Source organism: Hoplias malabaricus, chromosome 4, assembly GCF_029633855.1.
Source record: "Hoplias malabaricus isolate fHopMal1 chromosome 4, fHopMal1.hap1, whole genome shotgun sequence".
Classification (NCBI taxonomy): Eukaryota; Metazoa; Chordata; class Actinopteri; order Characiformes; family Erythrinidae; genus Hoplias; species Hoplias malabaricus.
Genome location: NC_089803.1, coordinates 58,388,016 through 58,403,325, shown reverse-complemented (window position 1 = coordinate 58,403,325; position 15,310 = coordinate 58,388,016). Strand labels below are relative to the sequence as shown.

The 15,310-nt window shown below is 38.5% G+C and overlaps 1 protein-coding gene across 4 annotated transcripts in view; it reads right to left on the bottom strand.

The window, feature by feature from the left end:
* Positions 1 to 768: 768 nt before the first annotated feature.
* Positions 769 to 15,310, bottom strand: part of phf21b (PHD finger protein 21B) — a 96,660-nt gene continuing 82,118 nt past the window's right edge. For 2 of the 4 annotated variants that reach the window (XM_066668415.1, XM_066668418.1), the window contains exons 3-13: positions 14,637 to 14,729; positions 12,338 to 12,676; positions 11,053 to 11,190; positions 10,641 to 10,692; positions 10,457 to 10,533; positions 9,612 to 9,666; positions 8,646 to 8,668; positions 8,107 to 8,265; positions 7,597 to 7,663; positions 7,271 to 7,374; positions 769 to 6,112 (exon numbers count right to left, since the gene is read on the bottom strand). In XM_066668415.1, coding sequence (XP_066524512.1) covers positions 5,810 to 6,112; positions 7,271 to 7,374; positions 7,597 to 7,663; positions 8,107 to 8,265; positions 8,646 to 8,668; positions 9,612 to 9,666; positions 10,457 to 10,533; positions 10,641 to 10,692; positions 11,053 to 11,190; positions 12,338 to 12,676; positions 14,637 to 14,729 — 1,410 coding nt within the window. In that variant the 3' untranslated portion in view covers positions 769 to 5,809. The remainder of the gene's footprint in view (positions 6,113 to 7,270; positions 7,375 to 7,596; positions 7,664 to 8,106; positions 8,266 to 8,645; positions 8,669 to 9,611; positions 9,667 to 10,456; positions 10,534 to 10,640; positions 10,693 to 11,052; positions 11,191 to 12,337; positions 12,677 to 14,636; positions 14,730 to 15,310) is intronic. The other 2 variants (XM_066668417.1, XM_066668419.1) reach the window with 1 other exon arrangement.

Here is a 15,310-nt window from a genome sequence, read left to right as displayed (position 1 = left end):
TCAGTACCTTTTATTAGGGAACATGACTACCATATTCTGTAATAATTGTAGATTTTTATAATTGGGTTGATTTCTTACGACCTACTTCATCTCTAGGACTTACGCTGTTTTACTTTACACAGTTCTAGCCCCCTTTCCTTCTGGAGAAGAGAATGTAATGTACCTTTAGGGAACACAATAGAAGTTTAAAACCATTGTTGTACCTTTAAAGGTACATTTACACTCTTTGTAGTGACCATAATGCAACTCTAACACCATTTTTCAGAGAGTGTACTGTATTGTATTACAGGGATTTATAGCAGCGGTGTTGAGCATATAACACTCATTACCTGTTGAGAATGTTGGTGTCCATGGTCCTGTTTACAGTAAAGGCATTTAAATGCAAAGTACCTCATTCTTCCCAAAGTGGCTCCACACAACTTTTGGACCTAGTCCAAAAGGGGTGCTATCCAGTGCTTTGCATTTTTGTACTATGTAACTCGATGAAGCCATGGTGATTTGTAAACACAAACACAGGATCACAGGATTAGGAATGCCTACGTTAAAGAAACTATGCAGAGCAACAGGACTACAGTATTCAAATATAGAACTACAAAGCGCTTCTGTATGGTCAGTGGAGCTCATAAAATAAACAATGAGTGTATATACAAGGTAGGTCTATACTCACTTTAGTGTGTGTGTGTGTACCTGAGACCTGTCTTACTCTAAAAAAAAATGAACTACAAAAAAGCATTAAGGAAATGGACTCCATGATTTTTCCAAGTTGTTTCCATGTTTATTATTCAGTTTTTCAATAAGAACTTAGTACAAAAAAGTGAGACTACTTCTTTACCATTTACCAACTTCCATCAATCAACTTTGAATGCATCATAAAGAAGAAAAAAACTACATTGGCATATGTAAGACAAACACTTTCCTATACATACTATCCACTGGACAGTCCCCCTTCATAATGACAAAGAAAAAAAAAAAACACTATTTCGACAGTCCAAAGACATCCACCTAAAAGTTGCCTCATTGCCTTCTCCATTTTGTTTCCTTTTTTATTTCTTTATTATTTTTGCTACCTTCTCCTCATAGCAAAAGGACACATCGCACATCGCAAGCTAAATGCATAATTGGCAAACGATAAAAAAATTGTAATTCTTTGTGTCTCCCTTTTCTTTCTCACGTTCATTGATAAAAGAATATAAAAAAGTTTTTTTTCATCTTGTTCAACGTAGTGTCGAGTGTATTAAAATAGATCTGTATAAGCACGGCACAGTTTGTCCCGGAGAAGATTTTAGAATAAGAGGGGAGGGTTGACTGTGGAGGAGGCGGGGACATGCCTCGGAGTGAGCGTGAAATGATGGGTGAAGGGCACTCTCGCTATAAACAAAGTTCTGATATGGTTATGGTTGCTTTTTTTCGCCCCTCCTAAAAAAAAAAGAAAAGCCTTTCCTGTTTTCAACAGGGTTTGACTCTAATCTGTTTCCAAATCCCACCCCATAGACTCTGCAGTATCCTCCTAACACACCCCTGAAAGTTAGGCATTCCTATATTACACTGGTGTTATTACAGCAATACAGGCTTGTGGGTGATATGCAAGAAATGGCTTACACTCTCATTGTGGCTGCTTCCCATTAGTTTGTGTGCGCTCTTCACTCTCCGTCATTGAAAACTACACTTGCTAAGCCACAGGTCATGTAAGGAAACTGATATGCACTTAAAATATCTGCAGACAAGGAAATCTAATTATGAGCCTATTTTAATTATAAGGGATGATATCAGAGTTAGTCATTTCTGGTTAAAAACCAGGGCTGCACAATACATCAGCTGTTAATCAGTATCACGATATGAACTATATATACAAATATTAGTTAATATCCCATGGGATTAGTGAATCCAGTCGTTTTAAAGTGCAGCCAATTGTGGTACATCCCAAATTGTGGCTCCACAGAAAAGAAATGGGATGCTCTGGAACAGCTGCCCATGGTCACCCAATGCTGGGCTGTGGAGCAGGGGTATGGCATCGTCCCACATCAGTACCTTATATCATCAAAGAAATGTTCCTGCATCTGTTTCTGTGGCAAAGTGGGACACCCTACCTAACAATGACGTAATAATCTCAGTAGAAATGTTAGATGAGCAAGTGACCACACTCTTGGTTATTTCTTAACTGTCTGTAATTTTGTTCGCATCAAGGGTTCCTTTGAAATTTATTATTCAGGTCACTGTAATTGTTACACAATATTTTGTCTATACTGTGCAGCCCTAGTATTATTTTTATCTCCCACAGCCATTGTTGTTTAGAGGTCTTTATTGAGGGTCTGTCTCACGAAGCAAGATGCCAGCAACTTTAAGCTTAGTTTGATCTAGTCTTGCACTGCCGGACTTCCTCTAGATAGAGTCTCATGTTCCACCAATGGCCAAAACATGACCAAGAACCACGTACAACTGAAGGAAAAGGAATTTCGGCTAACACACAAAATGGCCGCTCAGACCTGCTACACTGGCATGATGTTCAGGAGGAGGCAATCTGCGTTGTAAATCTTCTTCTCAGTCCCACGGACATATCTTGCTCTGAAAGGCTCATATGTGCCAAAGTTTGCTAAAGCTAAGCCCGACCGGTACAAAACAGTGCGCTGAAATGGGGATAGCCAATCAGAATGCAACTGGTTAACTCTGTATAAACACCAGGCACTCCAACAACTTTCTTTCTTTTTGCCCCTGACCATGGATCACTTTTTAACTGTTCTTTTTTACTGGAGTGTGGTAAAACATTGCTTTGTAGCAGCAGAAATAAATCATATTACACAGAGAGTTCATATTGGAGTAAGAGCTGTTCTAAATTCCTAAGACAGTGGCAGAAGTGTCAATGCTGTTACTTTACCTGTTTTTAACTGTTTTTTTTTTATTATTCAAGTAGTATCTTATTTCATTATTTTTCAATATATATTTTCACAATTTTGTTTAATTCAACTCAGTTCAGTTTCATTGATAATAGAGCATTTCAGGCTGTTAACATTTACTAAGCAAGTAAGGTACTATGAAAATCTAAAAAGAGTATTGCAATCTATTTTCGCCATATCGCCCACCCCTACTGCACTGTATGATTTTCCTTTGAAAACAAACACTCACTTTACACTAAGTACCTTTTTAAGAGATTTCACTGTCACAAATGTCCAATGTCGGAATAAAATGAACAGAGCTGTGGCACACTCCCGTCTTCTGGATCGTTTGGTGTAAAGTTGTCAGGATAGCCGTCTTAACTCAGTGTTTATGTTGTTTTGAATTTCCAATTCAGGTTTTAAGTTTTGGCTCATGACCCCGGGCAAATCAGTCTGTAACTAAAAACCTGTTGTCTTTATGCCTGGATCAGACTACATCATATTTTTGTCTTTCACGACGTTCACTGTCAGATTAGCGCTATAAATTTGTGCCGTGTCTTGGTCGGGACCCGTTCCTGTGTGTTTCGAGGAGGAGGGAATAGACTGTCTGTCCTACAAAGAGAACACGAGGTAATGTATTCACATGTCAAGAGCATTCCCTCAGTTTTGTTTTTCCACCTGACAGCAGCAGCCTCTTTCTCTACTCTGTGTTTAAATATGTGTTTAAAGCGCCAGACAGCGCTCTGTCCTCCTATTGGTCATTGTCAAGGAACATGCCGTAACGATGGCGTAACGATCCAAAAGATTCTAACATGCTGGGCTTTTTGGCGTGGTGTTGTGGGGCGTCCCAGACGCCACATCGCTGATCTTTGATTATGTCACACTACACAATCGTTACTCGTCCCGACGCTCAAATTCGGTTCAGACACTGGAAATTTGTCGGATACGACAAAATCATGCCAAAATCAGGCTAAATTCGTGTAGTCTGATCCCGGCATTAGATGTGAACATGTGCCAGATCTTAGTCTTTTCAAAGTCTTCTATTGTATTAGCTTAGCATAAGCCGCTCATATCCTCCTCATGTTTTATACATTGGCTGTCCATTACAAACATGCTCAAGTATTTTAACCATAGCTTTAAACACCTAGGCCACTGCATTTGTTCTGAGTCTTTTAAAGCTCAAAGTTGAAGGTGAGACAGATCCTTAGACAATTTAAAATTCTATGAAAATATTCAGCAATTTATTCTTTACGACACATTCAGCGGTTTACGTTATAAACTGCTGTTAATTTCGCTTGGAATCAGGAATCAATGGCAGAAAGTAGAGGGTTTAATGTTAAAGGCAGATCTGCTGTTCCTACCTTGGGGCTGAGGAGCAGCTCTGCCTCAGGCTCAGTGAATTTAGAAAAACCCTTTGGCAAAGCAGGAAGACAAACTATCCCTCCAGAAAAAAAAAGTCCATCCACTTAAACCTTTCTCATCTCAATGTTAAATGTTCTGATATCTTAAATAAACCCTGGATTTGTTTTTAATGTTGTTCTTGAGGCAGTGTTCATTTGTATTGTCGAACAGACTGAGAAATTTAAATAACCCCCCACAAAGCAGAAGACCAACGCTAGTGGCATCTTTACAGTAAAAACGCAACCTTGTACGTGTCATTTGGTGATAAGGAAATGAGAAATAAACAGCATTAAAGCAAAGTAGAAAACAGAAAACAGGACAGATGAGTGAAGGTGGTAAAAAGATGCAAAAGTTTCCAGTACAAAAATGTAAAGATCTTTTTTTTTTTTTTTTTTTTTTTGGCATATCTTATATACTGGCAAAATAAGAAAGGGGTGATGGTGGGCTCACACACTCACTGGAACTTGGAACGGCCCCTCAGTATGTCCGCTTTTTTGTTGTTGGTGCAACGGAAAAATAAGAGGAACACCATTTGTGTGGCTGTGATTTGGAGTAACAATACAGAAGAGAAATTAGAAGAACCTGTAATAACAATACAACATATGTACAACAATTTCCCTCTCTCCAATACTTCGATTCACAATTATGAACAGGCATCAGCATGAAAATACTAAAATTCTCCACTAGAAATGCTAAATTTTGTAGTCATCTTAAATACTTTGTTCCTTTATCTCAACTCTATTAATACTGAAAAAAAGTTATTCTCTGGTTTGTTTTTTTTTGTTGTTTTTTTGTTTTTTGTTTTGTTTTGTTTGAAGGCTCGTATGCTTGTAAGTACATACACAAATGAAAAAAACATTTCCCCGTCTCTCTTTCACCTGAATTATTATGGCAATCATTGTTCATAGGAGAAGGAGAACAGTTAATATCTACTTGGATAGATCAGTGTACAGTCTTTTCCGTTTTTAATGTTATATGTTTCTTGCTTGTTTTCGTCTACCACTACTCTAAATGTTCTCTCTCTCGCTATATGCAGAACAATTATTAATCCCCTCCCCTTCCCATTTTTAAAAAAGTAAAACATAATAAAATAAAAAGAAAAGGCTGTGGCCGCATAGATTTTGAGCGGCACTGTTATCTGCTTCCTTTGTTTTTGTTTTTTTTTTCTCTTTTTCCATGTCCTAAATACGTTAAGGCCAAGAACATTTAATAAATTAAAAAAATGATACGTTTTTAAAAAAAATCTCGTAAGCACTGTAGGTGTCGGGTTTAAAAAATACTTGTCATGAATCATGTGACGATATACTGTAGTTTCTTTTTAAGTTATTTTCTGAAAAGGATCTCTTTTCTTAAAACATTACAGCTCTTGCAAAAAAACAAAAGAAAGAAACACACAATGGTTAGATATGACTCTCCAGGTCTCTGGAAGAGCTGCATGTGGTAAAAAGACGCATGTCTCTCATGTAGACGCTCGCTCAGTCATGTGTAAATGTTTGTAGTTAGTTTTTTTTTTTGCCTGCTGTTGGGTCCGTTGTGTATCAGTTGTTTGCCTGGGACTGGGCCAAGCTTTTGTGCAGCAGGGCTGTGGGGGCTCCAGCAGGTACCGTGCTGCTGGGGGAGGAGCTTGAGGAGCTGCTAGGGGAGGAGCTTGAACTGGGTGAGGGTTTGATCCAGGGCAGAGAGAGCAGAGAATCTCCGGCTGTGGTGGTGGTGGTAGCCGTCATGGTCACCTGGATCATGTGCTCACGCTGGATCAGCCGGATCAGAGTCTTGAGACGCTCCAGCGAGGTCTGGGTCTCCCTCTGCTGAACCAACAGACGCTCCTTCAGATCCATGCACTTCTGCTCCAGAAACACACACAAAGAAAACATATATAAAATATAAACATTTGAAAATGTTGTCAGATACTGGTGGCACTTAGGGATGGGTATCCACATTTTTCATACTGTTACTGAATTACCGTAGGGTGGGGGGGTGCACTGTCGGACTGCGTGAGCCTCATATCTGTGAGTGTGGGTCGAATGAAGGGTTTTCGGGGGTGAGCAGTTCAGTGAAGTGCAGCCCAACAGTGCACACAGACACACACATTGTTCAAAAAAAAAAAACTGTTTCTGAGAAAGCAAATTTCAGCAACTAGTGCTGGAGGAACAGAAAAGTTCGAAAGTAAGCAAAACAAAACAGTTCTGTTTAGAAGCATAGCTGGCCAGATAACAGGCACTTGTAGTTTAGCAAACCAAAGCAGATTATTTTCCCAGAGAGAGCAAAACTAATTTTGAAATATAACACTCCCAGTCTTGGATGTCTGAGGCATCTTCATGGGTTTCATTCAATAATAGGACCAACGCCACGCTCAGGAGGCGATAATACACCTTTTATAGAACTTAAAAGCTATAAAAAAAAATAAAGCTTGTGGGCTAAATGAACACAGGAAATGCACTAGTAGCTGTACTTCTCATTAGTCAAATGTGCAGCCAATTAATATATTGTAATTAAAGGATTAGGAAAATTGGGATTTAAAATTAGGAAAAACAGTCTAAAGTGATTATACATTGTATACAATGAATCACAGTATGCAAGAGGACTGTGGCGAAAGGTAAGCAGAAGTTCATTTACAAGCTTCACGTTATTTATGATATAAAATGGCAACATTGATTGGCCAACATCTAAAAAATTGCAATCAGGAGATGTATTTTTGGAGCATAAATCAGCTGATTTGAAGCCTTGGCTGATTGTGAGTGTGCATCACTATAATTACTTCACTGTATAAATCAGTTATATGCTTTGCATAATTATACACTCAAAACGATAATAAAAACAAGAAAACTAATGTGAAGTGCTACTAAAAGGAAGTTTAAAAACATGTTTACTCTGAAGTCTAACTAGTTTTGCAAGACGAGTCTTTAGAAGAATGGTGATGAGTCACGCTGTGACGTGTGTGAGTGTGTGTAGTGATAAACCTGCTCAATGCGGTAAACGAGAAATGAAAATTTGAACAGTACCGTGAGAGACTTGCTCAGCCTCTGATCCTCTTCTTTCAGATGGGCACACTCTTTCTTCAGCTCACTGTTCCTCCTGATCAGCTTTCTTTTCTCCTCTTCTCTCACTGAACACACACATATTACACATCATGGCCCACAACAAGAAGCTATTTACAAAGGAGTGCAATAACCTGGAAGTGTCAGAGTCACTTCTATTTAACCAGGTATAATCTGTTATTGTGTACTCATAATCACTGATACATATCGTATCATGAGGATGGGAGAAAGAGAATAGAGGTAACACATTTAGAATAATCATATAAACTCATACACACTGAGGGTCTCACCTGTTTTGTGTGTAACATAAGACTGTACGAAGTTATGTGGCCAAGACAGGTTTTCTTTATTCAGAACCTTCAGAAGAGGAAACAGACAGGAAATAATTACAGATGTACTCTTGGTATTGGTACAACTACAGAAGTATGCCTTTTGTGAATATACTCATTTACTTTAGAATATCTTATGCCTTGTATGATTTTTTTTATTTTAATTTAATATTCCATGCTAATATTCCATGAAAAGTCATATCCCAACACAAAAGTCACTGTAATTCACTAGGGACAAATGTATCCAATCTAAAGACGTTTGATAATACAACCATATTTCACACCAAGAAAAACAGTAAATAAAGGACAATCCATTTAAGAAAGGATATTCCAGACAGGAAAATCAATGTCAATCAATAAATCAGGCTCAATACAGGCGATACTTGATTTATTTTCAATAAATTTGATCCAATGGGCCTCCCAGATCTCATTTATTTAAACAGTTCACATATGAGATGTTGTAAACCTGACCTTTTTCTGGCACTTGGGGCACATCCACATGCCTTTGGGCGGGGCTTTGAGTGGGGGATGTAAGCAGTCGGGGTGGTAGGCGCGGGGGCAGGTATGGCACTGCTGAAGATCACCTTCTTCTTTACACACTGCACAGTGGTCATCATGCTCTAGCTCGTCCTGCCATAGACATAGGCACTCGGCATCAGAGCAGAAAACTTTATACACAGTAATACCATGAACAAACAACAATACAAACTGTCTTTCTAAGACAATTTATGTATAAATGTTATTTTAGAGACAACCAACCATGTACAATTCATACTGTACAGAGCATGTTTACGTTTACACCGTTTAGCAGGTGCTCTTATCCAGAGCAAAAACAAAGACACTGACATGAACACGTCTAGCTGTTACCTGAGCTTTAAGTGCTTTGAGCTCATGGTGTTAGACTTGTAGTGTAACCACCACATTTAGAGCATTACAAACACACACCTTAAATAAATAAATAAATAAAAAAAAAACACAGCTCCACAAATTATATAGGTTGATTTACATACCTTCCAACACAGATCCACAGAGTCTGGCGTGTGAATTAGAAGCAGAGAACAGGTTAGTAAAAAGCTGCCACAGTCATCAGACAGGGTTATACATGCGTAGGACTGTAGCAATAGCCATGCAGCAGAGCTCCACACACAGACAAAGCTTTAGCTGCATTCATTATTCACATCCGAAGCAAGCACATAGAAAGAAAGCTTTAAGCACTGTTTATCTGACTGTGGTTTACCAGGTCTTGTATGGTATATAAATATATAATTTCTAGTAATATATTTCTAGTTTTGGGGAAATCTCTTTGATATCTCCATCTAATCTCAGATTTAATTAAAGTAAAAAGTGAAGAAGTTTTACTTAAAGTTAATATTTAAATTTTTTTAATGCATGGTACTGTAGATGGGTAAAAAAAATCCTCACTATTTGGTATGCCACTGTTATTGACTGTAGTTCTGCATTTGTCAGCACTGGAGGCAGTTCTGCACTGAACAGTTTATATATGTATGCTTCAATATATATTAGATTATTATTTTTTTTTAAGAAAGATAGAATTGGATCTAATAACACTGATATTGAGTAAGTGCAGGAAAAACACAAAAAGGCAAAACATGTATAATTATATTTGAAAACACTGCCAATGTTGGACGTGTAACTATAAATCTCTGTGCCGAATGTGTAAACTACATTTAAATTAGCAGCATCTGATTTGATTCCTTTACGAACAAATGCACCAGAGTGGAACTGATTTAGACACAATTAAAGCGTATGTACAGAGTATCTGATCGTCACTCAGCATTATCTGAGACTGGCGTCTGTCTTTCTATCTGTCCTGATGGCATCATGATTGTGTGTGTGTGTGTGTGTGTGTGTGTGTGGCCATGCATCAGTATTTGAGTGAGTGTGCTTCTTCATGCATAATTTTGTCAGCCATACTCCAGCTGTGTTGTGTTGATGGGAAGAGAAATCCGTTTTACCTCTTGCTGACAGGAATAGCGGGTTGTTCAGGTAATTTGATGCAAGTCTTTTGCGCTGGAAAGTAAGCAAAAAGAAACTATTAGCTCTTTAACTGAAACTATGAAATAGAAATACATTTGTGTGTGTGTTTGAATATCAATATATTGATAGTTTAGAAAATGAAGTCCTGAATTCTGACTGTGTAATGTGAACTATTAATTAAAACAAGCTTTGTAGTGTTTGATTATTACAGATTTACAAGTTTATTAAATGTTCATAGCTTCATAGATATTTAAAGGGAACCCCAGGTTAAAACTGTAATGTGGCTAGCAGAAACCATTGCAAAAACAAACAAACAAAAAAAAAAAACAACAACATGATTTTGTTCTTGTTTTATGTTTCATTCCATTAAATTGCCTGCTATTCACTTACTACTACTATTGCCTGCTATATACTACTATTTTTATTAAACCTGTATGTTACAATTCATGGAATTATTACCTTAAACATACAAAGACTACATTTATTATTCAATCAATAAACTACTTGAAAAAAGGTTTTGAAAAACATGACGTAACTAAGAACATTAGCTTGTTTTCAATTAATCGTTCACATTCCAAGTACCACGTCTGAACAAAATAAAAAAAACAAGCTTGTACTCTACACTCCACCAGAGGGCGCTGTAAAGATTGCGCCTGGATAGAGGCTCTGATCTGTTAAGTGAAAAAGAACAGAAACCAGGCTGTATCGGTTAGCACCTCTGCACATTTCCACTCCTCGTTTTGACCTAGTGCAGAGCTGGCTAACTGCGTTTGTCATTCTTAGAGACAAAAAGGTGCAGGTGACAGCTTGAATCGTTAGCTACCTCAGGCTCAAACAGACTGCTGTATGCAGGATTAGCTGTACTTCTTCTCTTCCTCTCCTGTCTTTTAGTCTGGATCTCTGTCATAATAATAATATTAAGACTTGTTATAAAACATTACAATGATGGACAGTTAATGAATTAACATGATAAAAATAGCATGTGTGCTATTTTGATTTCAGCTTACCTTCCAAGTGTTCTGTAGTGACAAGGCCAAGGGCTACCATGAAGGCAATTTTCTAAAAGGTGAACAAAAACAATAACATACGATGTTTTAACTTTTCAAGCATGTCAGTTATGATTTCCCAGTTAGAATCTTTCTGAGTTTCCTCTTTCTTATCTGCCTACGGTGTACAGCTAACAACTAAAGAAGAATTGTTGCCAAAATTGCCACAGTAAGTATCCAATATGGATTTGCTTCAGGTGGAAAAAATAAATCTAGGACACAGACTCTCCAGGATCCAATATTTTTAGACAGCCGATTCCTGAGGCTGTCACTTCTTTGTACAGAATCATTGTTTCTCTGCACGTCAATCCTGGCTGTTTAAGACTGATTCAGAGGACTGTACAGATTCTACACAAACAGACAGTGACCTTACCTCTGGGTCTTCCTCCTTCTTCTTCTTGGATTTTTGTGGGGAGGTGGGGGCAGGGCTGGGTTCCTGTATGTGGCTCTCAGCTGGAGGACCTGAAGAACCCTGAGAGCTACTGGGGATCTGGGGCTGGATAATAATCACCTGCAAACAGCAAAGGCAACCAAAGACAAAGAGATGTGAGCATGATTATGATCGAGGTTCCAGTAAAGCAGAGCTAGTTATGACTATCAAAATAAATAGAGAATATCAATGGCACTCTTTTTTTTTCTGCACGTTGCCATGTAATGAATTAGATTTTAAATCAGTTAATGACACCATGAATATTCATTTTGTTGTAGTTTTTGAATCCCTAACTCTAATGGTTATTCCCTACACTAGCTTTTCGAATACATCTGATACATTAACACGTTTTTGTTTTCAAACACTTTATTCCTGATTTATGGTAAAATAGCACTTCTTGCCTTAGATGAGGGCAAATAGACCATGTTCTTGCTGCACGTAAAAAAAAAAACAAGAACTAAATGAAACAGAACCTTCAGTTTTTTACTGTAGTTTGGATGCATAATTTTTCTGTCATCTATAGTGTGTAGTAGAAAAATGTGGGCCATGAGAGGTGTGGCCAGTGGCCGTGAGGGCTACCGCTCTCTTAACGACATCGTAATGAGCCTCACCAATCTTCCCTGTGTCAACCGTAGCCCATTTTTCATAGCGCCTTGAGATTAATTACTACAGCAAAACTTATACACCGAGGTGAGCCTTGGTTTGAGCCACTCTGGGATCCTAAAGAATTACTCATCAGACACAAGGCCCAAGCAAGATTAAACTGTCCAATCAAGAGCCGTTTCCCGAAAGCATTACAGTGTCAGGGCACTTTTAACTGTTAGAAACAAGAGGTTATTTGGGCAGATCATAAAAACATGTACACATTGCTGCCTTTAAGAAAACAGATCTACTGCTGATTAGACTATGAGCCACAAAGTGATGTCCACTGTATTTTGTATCTATTCATGTTTTAGGATTAAAATTTAAGAAGCATATAATTAGATTTGGACATTTAGTGGCACGCCCCAACCAGGGGTGGTAATCATTTAGATTTACTCTATAATCATAATAGTGTCGGATCAGATGGTCAGACTTTTACTCTCATATGGGTCAGAGGACTTGTTGCGGTCAAAAAAAAAAAAAAAAAAAAACCTGATTGTGTAAAGCTTTCACACAGATTTATCAGGATTTACGTGCTGTGGTGATAAGTTTTAAGCTGGTATATGTGATGAGTCTGGCCTCTGACCTTGCTGTCTGGGCTGAAAATCAGCGGCTGGACTTTGACAGTCTCATTCATGGTGGTCACTCCATTTGTTGATGCTGAGGCGGAGGAAATAATGGCGTATGCGACCCCAGGGCTGGCAGCCGAGACCCCGGCCAGGGAACCGTCTCCCTGGCCCCCAGCCACTCTCTCTGGGCTGAAGGTGCTGTTGGCGATGGGCAGCGCTGGACCCTGGCTCTTGGGGCTGAGCACAGCTGTGCCCCGTGGCAGGGTCAGGGGCTGGCTCAGGGGCTGGCTGGACTGCTGCTCCTGGCACGGGCTGTGGGGAAGGCTGTCCGGGATCAGAGTCTTTGGCCTAACCTGCTGGCAACAAGAACCGAACGTTGGCCCATTTCAACATTTACTATCTGCTAATGCACACACTTCTAGGATGAAAATCATAATTAGACAAAGTTAGAATGCTAAAAGAAAGCTTTAATGTCCTAATTTCTTTTAATCGTAGAATGTTTATTCAAAGCAGAGGATATACCAATCTCTTAGACTCCTTAAAACATAAATTAATGTTTCACACCCTATTTAATGCTTCTGGTCATGCTAAGCTCAATCATATCACTAAGGAAACACACTACAAACAGGGATGACCATTTGGTACCATTAACTTTTTTTGTTTTGTTCTTTTGTTGTCTTGTGAGTGGGACTTGAACCCACAACCTCCAGGTCCCTGGAGCTGTGTGACTGCAACACTACCTGCTGTGCCATCGTTTCTGATTTAAGCTACAAATGCTATATTTGTACATTTATCTCGGAAGAAAAAAAAACTATTAGGAGCATGTAAAATTAGTATGTATAAAATAAACACACTGTTTTGCAAGTTGTGTAAGGAATGTTGACCGTCTATAAAGAGCTGCAAACCTTAGCCCGTGTGTTTGTTTTGTCTCATTTGTCCAGACCAATGACTCCACACAGTTTCGTCTGAGGTCTGTATGAGTCACTCTCTCTTTGGCTGAGGATTAGGGTCTTTAGTTTGGAGCTATACTGCCCCCCTGTGGTGTCATTGATACTTACACAAATGAGGTTTTCATTCTGTGACCTTATCAAACATCATCTCCATTGATCCACTAAGAAGACCAATGAAAACAAACGAGCTGAACTGCAGCAGAGATTAATTGCATCCAAAAGCAGCCCACACTGGGAAGCCTGAGCCTTAAAGATTTATTAGCTGTGAGATTTATCGGATAACCTGCCAGATTTGCCTGTTCTCTAACACACTGCTGTCTCTTTTAGACTTGATTTTCTGCTCCATGCTTCACTGTTGACGTGTTGTGCTCAAATACTGGTTTTATGAGGGCTTCACCATTTTGATGCTGTGTTCATGTTCCTTCGTGAAGATTAGAGGAATGCAAAAAAGCTGATGCACTGAATGTCCCTTTGTGATGAACTTGATGCTACTAGAAAGAGAGATTTGCCATATATGGGTATATAGTCTACCCTTACCAGAGGACATCTCTGGAGAAACTCTAGTGCTCTTAGATCTGTGTCTAAGTGGGATGAACTTCTAAGACTTTGTGCCAGTTCATGTAGTTCTATGTTTAGTTTCAGAAGGGTTAAATCAGGGTCATCTTATACTACCGTACTATCCCTGTATTTCAGGCTAAAGACAACTAAGACACTGTTTGCCCTTTGAACCAGAAAATATATGTCTAAGTGTACTAGACACTGACTAAACCATTTGAATGAAACTACAGAGAGAAAGGTTTGGGCAGCCCTGGTCACTGATATGTTTTGCTGATTTTTTGCTGAAGATAAACACATATTTTCTTCAAGTGGATTAAAGACAAATTTAACTACTGTTTATTTGCTGAAATTTCAAAATAGAAGTCCACATAAAATGTAGTGTGTGCAAATTATATGGTACATTTTTATAATGGAATGCTTTACTTTTTTCAAATTTTAAAAATGATAATTTGTACATTTTAAAATGTAATGATTACAGTTTGTAAAACAAAAACCATACTTTAGTTTGTTCCTTAGATAGTTGTTGCGTTAACTCGAAAATCAGCAAAACATGTAATTTGACCAGGGGGTGTCTGTACTGTTGCATACAGCTGCACTTATACACTCTCACAGATGCCACTGTGATTTTTTTAATTATTTATTTTTTTTGGCACAGGATTTATCTCTCCAATAATGTGCTACAATACATTCGTTTTACAACCCTGATACAGACAGAAATAGGATGTAATGTGTCTGTTTTTATGTGGTGCCTGAGGTTGAAATAGGATTGTATTAGTACATTTAACTGTGGAATATGTGTCTGTGTTACCTGAGGTAGCACAGTGGGCGACTGCCCGGCCAGCCGATGCAGAGAGCTGACCTGAGGCACCTTGATAGGGACTGCAGTGAGAGTTCCCAACATCTGGGGAAGAGAGAAGTCCAAGTGTTAATATTTTTCTTAAAGGCAAACTGGCTACCAAATGCTTTTTTTATCCAGCGGAGGCAAGATATCATCCCCTCACCCCCCACAACAATCTAAACAACAAAGTCCATAAGCCATGACATTTTTGGTGACAGTAGTTTGCTTCATTTGTGCTAATGGTAACCTGGTGGCTATTAGTTTCTATAAATCCTTAGCTATGTTAGCATTGTAGCTTCCGTGCTAAACTGAAGAAACAAAATTCAGACAAGAACACTTCATTACTGATTCAAAATAACTGTTAAACCTGATTTTTAGCCTCACCATTTACATTTGCATGTATGGAATTTAGTGGAGGCTCTCACCCAAAATAATGCCATTCCAAATGCAAATGTTATGCTTCATTTACATATATAGCATTTAGCACAATATGTTTAATCATGTTACAGACTTAGCATAATGCAGTGCTGCCCAAGTTTCTCAAACTGGATATCACACTTTAGTCTCTTTTTTGGAGGGTAGCAGTGCTCATTAACCACTACAGTACTCTAAAAAAACACTTGAAGGACAATGAGTGATTTTCC